The 10060-nt window shown below is 30.4% G+C and overlaps 1 protein-coding gene across 1 annotated transcript; it reads right to left on the bottom strand.

Moving 5' to 3' along the window:
* Nucleotides 1-6951: 6951 nt before the first annotated feature.
* Nucleotides 6952-9002, bottom strand: LOC124934891. The gene is made up of 4 exons (XM_047475383.1): nt 8686-9002; nt 8233-8305; nt 7644-7824; nt 6952-7465 (listed from the first exon to the last, which is right to left on the bottom strand). The coding sequence occupies exons 1-4, from the start codon at nt 8835-8837 to the stop codon at nt 7068-7070; spliced, it is 804 nt and encodes a 267-aa protein (XP_047331339.1). The 5' UTR covers nt 8838-9002; the 3' UTR covers nt 6952-7067.
* Nucleotides 9003-10060: the final 1058 nt, after the last annotated feature.

The raw sequence follows: 10060 nt of genomic DNA, 5'->3' as shown, positions 1-10060 counted from the left end.
TGTCAACGCATATTAACCGTGAATAAAAGTTAAAAGAAAAAATATTTTTGCCAACCTTTATGTACATATACAATCACCTTTAATTTTTTTTATATATAAACTTTTTTAAAACCTTGTAATTTAACTATTCTAATTTTTAATATTTTTTATATTTTATTTTTAAACTTTATAAATATTTTATTTCACTATTTTAATTTTATAAATTAAATTTGACCTAAAATTTTATTAACATTAAAATTTAATTATTATTTTTTATATAACATAATTTTTAAACTTTTTATATCATTATTAAATTTTTTATTAATATCTGTCATTTAATTAATTATTATTTAAATTTAATTTAATTAAAAGTAAAAAATAATATAAACTAAAAATAAATAAATTAAACATTATATTATATTTAAAAACAAAGGAACTTATATATTTTTTTTTAAATTAGAAATCTTCTTTTCTCTAAAGGTAGAACAGCCCAATCTCAAGCCTAATTAATTTTTTGAAAACAGATCATTCATTTTCTAACCTAATTACCGACTCTCCCCAATCCCTTTCTAGATATGTTGTAGCCATTTTCTTCCTCCTATCTCTAGAGCAGATCTTCATCATCATGATATATTCATGAAACCATATTAATTTCTGCTATGTCTTCCTTGTGGAGCTATTTCAAATTCCTCCATCTATCTAACTATGTAATCACTTACGACTCATCATTCTCCTGGACGTTGCAATCAACGAAAAGAACGACAATAACACTTGAGAGAGAACGTTTCGTTGAAATTTGGACACAATAATATTCCACCGATAAGTAATCATCACTTTTGTTTATCTTCTTCTAATGCTTTGAGAATACACGTTCGGAGAAAATCGATTCGAAGAAATTTCGTTAGTATGTATCGATTTCCCTCTTTTTTGTCAGCAATTAATGCTTAAAACGAAATTCGAGTTTCTTTTTATCTGATGAATTTATTGAATCCTATATTTCCGATTAATTAGGTTTATATTAGCTAGGAGAGCATAAATAGAAAATAGATCCGAGCTATATATATATAAAAGAAACTGGACCGTGGTTTCAACCTTTGGTAGTAGGTGGTTAAAGAAATCAATTATCTTCTTCTATTGTTTCATGATCAACGTTTGATTAGTAATTTCTTCTAATTGTATTTGTTTTATGAAATCCATAGCATATCGATTGTCCTACATGGGTCATTGCTTATATAATTCTGTTTGAAGCTTCGTGGTTGAAGCAAAACTTTGAATATCTTGATTGTTTATGTCTTGGTGGAGGCTTTTTGCACAAAATGGTAAGAGAAGGGTAGGTGATAACTCTTGCTCTCTTTATCTTGAAAACTCAAGTTTTTTTATATATTTATGTTCAAAAGAAAAACATAGATCAAACCAAGTCATTTATGGCTGGCTCAGAAACTGAGAATCTATAGTTCTTAAACTAATACTCTATATACACACATTTATTCAGTTCGACCTAATTCATCAGCATGTGTTTTTTGCTGCAGAGTGTTCTTTGCGTAGACACTAAAGATCTAAGATTAGTTAAAAGGAAGAAAAGTGATACATTTGGAATGAGTTATCTATCATGGTCGAAGAATGAAGTGTCCCACCACCCCCAACATAGAAACTTATAGTCATCATTGATTGATTGTTTATTCATCATCTATACGGAAAGGTACCACTTATAACTATAAGTGGACTTCATCAGTTGCACTTACTCATATTCTTCTTGGCACTGTTTCATGTTATTATACAGTGCATTTACACAGTTGGAGTTGCAAAACTCAGGGTATTTTAACTATAAACACAAAATAACCAAATTTGTATTATATTACAAAAGGAATGAACTTATATAAATTGTTTTTTATCTTCAAGATCTGTAGTTGAAAAAATTAGGAATCGGAGACTACATCCCTTGACTTTGAATTTTCCACCGGTAGGATTATTATTATTATTATAGGAATTTTGATTAAACGTTTGAAATTAAAAAAATTTCTCTTTGCGGGTATGTGCAGATCCTTCAAGATTCAGGCTTACCCATGAGACATCATTTGTTCGAGCTCACACTAATTTCTACGGTCGGAGCCCATTCTTCTTCTATATTGTAAGACATATTTATTATATCTCTTATTGATTTCGTTGGTCCATTGATAACAATATATTGCAGGGATGCTACTTTCAATCATTTTTTAAATCGGTGACTAAGTCTGACTATTTAACGTTGCGAAATGGTTTCATAAGTGTAAGAGTTTCTTCTTTAGAATGAAATTCATTGAGAGAGGATGATGATGATCTTCATTTGTTCTACTGAAGTAAATTTTACTTTCAAAACTATATCCAAACGTCATTGGAGGATGATTTCAAAACAGTTGTAGGAGTAAGGTTATTATCTAAACAAATATGATTTTTTTAGATTAAAAAATACGTATTTTGCTGAAAATTGTATTGTTTTTAATATTAACAGTCCTGTCTTGTGAGCGTCATTTGTGATCTTCTTGCTCCTGAATATGAATGGTGAGTCATTGTTCTTTTGGGAATAGCTGTGGCTTTTCTTTCCAACATGAATTATGAACTCATAAAAATCTTCTTTTAGGATGGCATATATTGTTTTGGGGATCATTTATTCCTGTAGTGGTAAGGATTAAGGAATCTCTTTTTATGAACTTGTCTTGTTTATGAATTTAGATGTAATTTGTAAACTATATTGTAATTTTCAGATAATTTTGGTTTTGCAACAGAGCTTCAAGTTATTATGACAAAAATGGCTATGGAAATCACCCAAAGACATTACAGACGGCAAAGGAGAATTTTGAATTAGCCCTGGAGGTTGACAATTCAAATACACAAGCTAGATACATTTTTTATCAAAGTTACATTTTAAATATCTTACACCTGGGGAATGTGTAGCTGTGTAAGTGATAACAAGCTCTAAACCTTTTTTCCTTTGTTTGTTTCATCGGCTTACTTCTTCTTTGATGTTTTTTATATTTTAAGGGATAAAAATTGCATTCCCCTTTTTAGTTGAAAATTAACTCCATTTTTTCTTTTGACATTGTTATATCAAATAACTTGATAGTTTATCTACTTATACAAAAGGGCTGCTTTATTGGTTGAAGCTGCAACATGGGTGATCTAGATGCACGATATGAACTAGGTTGTAAGCTTAGAGTTGATGTAATTTTTTTATTCCTTGTTATTTTTAGTTGTTCTAAAGATCAGAAATATGTCCTTATCAAAGTTTTCTTTGTGTTGGAACATAATAAATATGTTCAGTCGGGTCGTCAAGAATTCTATTTGGAGAAGGCTATTGATAAGGTACATTTTTTTCCGCAAAGGTACGGGTTTATTATTTTGTTTGGAGAAGGCATACAAAATTTTTCATATAAAGTTTTTTGTAGAATCAATATGACAAGGAATATCTTATATGTTTATTATTTTCAATAATATCTTATATGTTTATTATTTTATTTGTTTTTTATACTAAGACCAAGGTATGACAATATTATACTTTTATGTTTGAGCTATAATACTTTTAAAGGAAAATTAAACCTCTGTATTTGATTTTTTCTTTTGACAGTATTGATGACGGGTTGTAGTATTGTTGTTGGAACTTATTCTAAGTTTTATTTTTGGATTTAATTCATTCCAGGTTTGTCTTGTCTATCTTTGTTTGATTGTTAATTGATTGAATGTTTCTATATAACATATATGATATCTGCTAGAGATAAAGATAATTGTTTATAGAAATATTTGTTAGTGATAGTTATATGCACCAAACATCCTTATTAATCGTGATCATCAAAGAAATTCGACAATTATAATTGTCGATCTTTATATAATTAATAATATTATATATTAGTGACTTAAGTATATTCACTAAGGTATTCTACTTTAAATAGTTTATATACCCTATGTCTCATGATATTGGTTATTTCAAATCTTTATTTTGCATATGAATTGTCTCATAAAATTTGAAAACATCTTTAAACTAGATATTTGTATTTTCAATGCTATTATTTTGCCAATTCTACATTGGAAATACTCTTTTTTTTTGTCTAGATTTATATAGATAAACTATTGATGACACTTTTTCGAATTGAAATTATAAAAAGTTGGGTTATTTGGTGAACAAACTTAACATTTATTAGTATTTTGGTTGATAAATTAATTGATGAGAGAATAAGTAAAAGTTTTTAGATTATTTGAAGATTATTTAAATAATCCAAATCGATTAGTCATTGTTAAACTGAAAAACTTAGTTATGTTTCTGTCTTAATCTAGATACAAAACTAGATATAAAATGTATTTTTAAATTGGGTTATAGAGAATTCTAGGTCAAGCATATCATATACTCATTTAGGGCATGTGAAACATAATCCAATGTAGATTCATATTTGGTTGAAATGGTATTTTCAAATCGGTATATTGACCTTCAAGAATTCTCAAAGTTTATTTTTGAAATTTTGTAATGAAAAATCTTAATATCTAGATTCCAATAATTAAAGATCAATTCATTTCCCTTTTAACGGTTTAATTGTGAAAAATGAATGAGGGCTTTAAGTGTTTATATATTAAAAATAAAATCAGATTATATTAATATAGGATTTAAATATTTTAATAAATTAAGTCTAATTGTTATGTAATTAAATTATAAATATGAAATAATTAAAAATTATGTTTTAATAAAGTATTATTAATATTAATATAATACTAAATAATTTCCTTTAAGCATTTATTTATCAAAGCAAAATTATAAAATATAATTTAGTTATATATTTATAAATTTAATAGGATAGTTTAATTTTTAAGAACTAACTCTCAAGAACTAAGAATCTATTTAAGTTAGTTTTGTATAAACAATATTTATAACAACAAACAAAAATTATAAATTTAAAGAAAGGGTAAGTGCAACAATCTCCATAATTAATTAGTAAAACTCAAATAGACCATCCAAAATTAATTAGTAAAACCCTTTAAATCTATTCAATCGTTAAAAAGAAATTTGATGAAATAACGGAAAATTAATTTTTGCAAAATTAAGCTTTTGCCAAAAACCTTTTGCCTTTAACAAAAGACCAATATATCCCCAAATAAAAGATTCTTTCCTTCACTTCTCCTCTTCTCTTCTTTTCTACTCTCTTCTTCTTTAGCAATGGTGAGTTCCCCTCCGACGACACGTCTATCCAAGCAAAGCAACGCCTTTTTCTACATCCCCTCCCGACGTCTGATATTCTCCCGACGACTCTATAGCCAGCATCTACGCCAGATCTTCAACAAACACTAACGACTGTACCATCCCGCTAGATCTCCAACAAACGCTGAATCAATGAGTAAGTTATATATTGCTTTATTTTAGCTGAAACACTTGTTATTAATCAATCGCAAAATGCATTTTGCGCATGTGAAAATTGCGCATTTGCGCCTGCGCAAATTGCATTTGCATGTGTTAGATTTTTGTTGTTGAGCAAAAAGGAGGTAAAATGTTATTGCCTTTTGTGTTTTGTAAGATAAAGTATCATTTTTCTTCTTTGTTTGGTCAGACAGACTAAATAATACACTAGTAAAAAAAGACATTCTAGCCATTGGTAAACCAATCGCTATTCACATCCAAACCAATCGCTAGAAGACTATAACGATTGGTTATAAACCAATCGCCGTCAATCGGCATAGGTTTTTTCGTTGTTGCCTTAATTGACAACGGCGATTGGTGAATGTCCACTCGCAATTTCTCTACGGCGATTGGTTAGTTTTCCAATCGCAATTTCCCTTTACTCTATGGCGATTGGTTAGTATACCAATCGTAATTTCCTTTATAAAAAAAAATTTAATAAAAATTAACAATTTCTTCCAATAACAACAAATGAGCAGATGGGTTAAAAATCCCTGAACTATAATGTGAATCCACGTGTGTGGCTGGGGAACCCTACAACTGTATCATGCCCAACCACAACCCATAGTAAGTCTAGAACCAATCTTCTAATACATGTACACGACAATAATAATATAAAGTAAATTTGAAAATTTGTGATGCATGTACATGACAATAACTAAAGAGTTTTACGAATTTTCTCACCATAACAAATATAAAGTATGTCCTCAGATAACAAACATGTATTTTATCAGATCTATTTCTATAATATCACCACTCGAATCATCCATTTCAACAACATTAAGAAAGAAAGGTCAAACGTCTTAACGTGGGCGTTTGAGGTTTGATTGTACATACCTGGCTGAATTTCATGGACAACAACACCAGAATGGATGGACAACAACACCAGAATGGATTCACTTCAGTTATGTTGATGATGTTGATGAGAGAAGCGGCAATCATCCAAATGGATTCAATCATATATTAACAGTACCTTCAAAGAAAAACGAGATTGTTGCTGAAATTTAAAAATAAATGAAGAAAATGTCTCAGCTAACATTGAGTTTGATAACTATATCTTTTAAACCATTTGAAATTGTATTTGAATCAGAATGTAAGCCCATTGGGAAACACTGATCTGGGTCTGGGTTTTGACGATATACCGTCTGATAAATTTATTTGAAAACACTATAATAACCTCTGATGTCACTTTCTATTTTGTAAATACTACTATTATTCTCATTTTCATTCATATTGGCTTATTAATTACAACAATGATAGCAATAATAATGAAATGGGCTTATTATTATTATGGTCCTCAACAACTGTAACTAGTGGATAAGAAAGAAGATGATGAGAATGCATATCTTATAGGCTTTTTACCCCTACTTACTACTTACTACTTACTACTATTCAAATAATTCAATGTCTCTAGATTACAAGCCTACCCATCAGATCAGACACAGCCAATTGAGATTCGAATGGTTGAAACTATGATGTAATTCATCGCTTATAGAAATGATCGCAGATCTATCTTATAAGTAGCAAGAACATAACTGGAGCGAATGAAATTTTACCTGGTGCGGCCGAGATCCACCAGATTCTCAGTCTTGTTTCCGGCCATGACTCTCTTCCTGAACAATCAATCAAAAACAAAAACAAAAATTTTAAAAAATTATATATTCTCCAATTTGGTCTACTTAAGATACCTGATTGCTCTAGCTTTTCTTTTCTCATCTTCCACTGTAGTAGTGGTTGTTGTGGTAGTAGTATTTGGAGCGACAGCTAACTTCTCAAGCCTAGCTTTCTTTTTCACATCAGCAACAGGCACAAAAGTCCCAAACATAAGAGAACAACAAATCTCAAGAACAAAATCAAATGCAAGGGAGAACAAAAACAAATTCTGTAAAACCTTTCTGCTCTTGTCTTCCTCTTCTGATCCTCTGAGTTCTTCACTTATTCTGATGTGGTTGAAGCAGTACCAAACATGAAATAAGACACCCATAGTTGATAAATCGAAAATGATTAGTTTGAGAGGACCACCAAAGTAATCAGAAACAAAACAGATAAATGATATTAACTGGTTTGATATGATCAAATAGATGGTTTAATATGAATTGTCAGTTGAGACTACCAAGATGCATTATACATTGAATAGATCTATTGTGCATTTCAAAATGAACACGATTACAGGCCTCAACTTAATATCTTCCTCCTGAAAACATAAGGAAAGAAACATGACCGCTTATTTCATATCCTTTGCTTTAATCACAGAAAGAAAAAATTAGGTGTAAGCCAAGTTGAATGATAAGAAAACAAATTAGAGAGAAAGCAATAACCATAATCATTGATTTAAGCAAAGATAAGAAAAAAAAATCAAATCCTACCTTCATTTTAAGTTTTTTTGCTATTCTGGATATATTCCGTTGAGAAAGCTCTCTGCTTTGCTGATCCTGATAATTACATAACAATACAACATAAAAAATATTGTTAGAAAAACAAGGTAATTAATATGCTTAAGAGGATCCAAACTATGATCAAAGAATGCAAAGGCTACTTAAGATTGGAATGGTCAATTCAATACATAAGAGAAATGAAACCTAAAATACATACTAAATAGACATGCACTTTACAGAAGCTAAAATGGTTTAAACAAAAATCAACTCATCAACTAATAGGATCATAAAATTGCATGTGAACAAATTCACTAGGACATGATTAAAGAAATAGAACCAATTGGAAGAAAAATATATAATCAAACAGTGATAAAGATGAAAGGTTATTATGGACCAAAATCTGACAATTAGCATAAGATGACTTTCATAAACCACTAAAGAGAGGTTTATTGAAATGAAACATACCTGAATAACTGAGAAGAGACGAAAAGCACGATCTTGACCAGCAGAAAGAATGTGTCTCCCATTAGCATAGAATCTACAAAGGGCATGAAGAGTTAACATATGGGTTCCCAAACTATAAAAGGGTCAACCCTGTCTGAAGATAAACTCCGATTTGACATGTCCGGTGGAAAGAAAGGTGATTTCATTGTCTCTAGTCATCTTCAGGTAATTAACGCATCTAATTTAGGTTTTTAGTTTCAAATACTGATTGTGTACATGTACATAAACAAATACTTATGAGCATTCTACATAAACAAAAAATTTCAAGTGAAAAAAACATCCTCACACATATCAAGTAAAATGGTGAACACTTCATAGGTTGATTCGTCTAAAGAAAAACAAACAACTACAAATACATCAACATATATATGCACCATTAACGAAAGTAAAAGACAATAAATAATGAAACCCTATCTTTCAGCCCTAGTATTACGTTTCTCTTGTTCAGAAAGCTGTATAGACACGCAAAACATCTCTGCGCGACGGATCTTCTTCTCGACATCAGTAGTAGTAGGAATTTCTCCCTTGTCTGACGATACAACCGAATCAGTCTTAACTGTAGCCATCGATTCAGTTCCTTCCGAGACTACTTCAGCTGCTAGGGTTGGAGGTGAAGAAACAACAGATTCTCCGATTCGGTGATATTTGATCTAAAGTAGAATCGTGCTTCGGCTACTCAAGAGTAATATGCAAACGAAGATGCGAGATCGAGAGGTACTGATACCTGATCGAGATACGCTACTAATGAACAATGAACAGCGAAAATAATAGGTGATGTTAGATTATAATTTATGAAAAAGTTTTGATAATGAATTGATAAAACTAAGTTCAATTATATATATATATAATTATTAAGTTATATCAAGTATAGTACCGTGGTAAATATTCTTACTTGTCACATGGGTGATTAGGGTTAGAACCTCACCAGTTGTAAATAATAATTAGAGTTTTATTATTTCTATCGAAATTGCCACGTAGGCGCTTCCGATATTAGATGAGAGGATCTTCTCTGAGCTCTCTTTCTAGTTAAAAACTCTCTCTACAAATATATATTCAAGCTTTTACCTTAGCAATTCTTCTGTGAGAGATTGTTCATACCAAAAATCATTGCATCACTTTTCTATATTTTGAGCTCTTTATAAGTTGATTGAGTGTTTATCAACAAGTGTTGTGTGTATTAGGAGTTCGGGAACATGAAGTGTCTAAGTCCTTGTTGTTCGATTGGGTCTGTATAAGCGTTGTATTCAAACCAAATCTTCTAGTGAATATTCTTCCTAAGGTTGAGAAGAATATCATTCTCGAGGACGAGAAGGAGGAGTGACGTATGAGAGTTTTGTTGGGAAAAACGTATATTTTATTCCCTACTTGATTGAAAAACTTAGGAGCAAATAAATAACACAATGCACACACGGAATTTTTACGTGGAAAACCTTCTCAAAACAAGGAGTAAAAACCACGAGACTTTACGTCCAGTTCAAGCTTCACTAAAATAAGAGTTGGGAATACAATCAAGGTATAACAACCTTTAATACTGCAGAAAGATAAAAGGGCATATCCAAAAAGATACAACTTTTTGGTCCCAAACAAGTCAAATAAAAACTTAAATCAGGAAGAACCTTTAAGCCCCAGAAAAAAACTCCGTTTGAATCTCCGACGTGAGTTTGATGAACCTGCGTGACTGTAGGAGAAAGTCTGCTACAAGAATTTCTCTTTCTTCATCTCTTTTAATTTTTTTTGACTTCTACTTCTTAATGACGGTTGCCGCTCTTTTTATACTAGAGCAATTATG

The sequence above is a fragment of the Impatiens glandulifera genome, chromosome 4, assembly GCF_907164915.1.
Source record: "Impatiens glandulifera chromosome 4, dImpGla2.1, whole genome shotgun sequence".
Taxonomy (NCBI): Eukaryota; Viridiplantae; Streptophyta; class Magnoliopsida; order Ericales; family Balsaminaceae; genus Impatiens; species Impatiens glandulifera.
The sequence above is the reverse complement of the archived record's forward strand: the minus strand, read 5'-3'. Positions and strand labels throughout refer to the sequence as shown.

Excerpts from the sequence above, each read along its gene's own strand:
- LOC124934891 (XM_047475383.1), bottom strand. The coding sequence starts at position 8,837 with ATGGCTACAGTTAAGACTGATTCGGTTGTATCGTCAGACAAGGGAGAA. Across the intron at positions 7,825-8,232 it reads GTCTCTTCTCAGTTATTCAG|GATCAGCAAAGCAGAGAGCT; the intron begins GTATGTTTCATT and ends TGTAATTATCAG. Across the intron at positions 7,466-7,643 it reads ACACCTAATTTTTTCTTTCT|TCATATCAAACCAGTTAATA; the intron begins GTGATTAAAGCA and ends CCATCTATTTGA.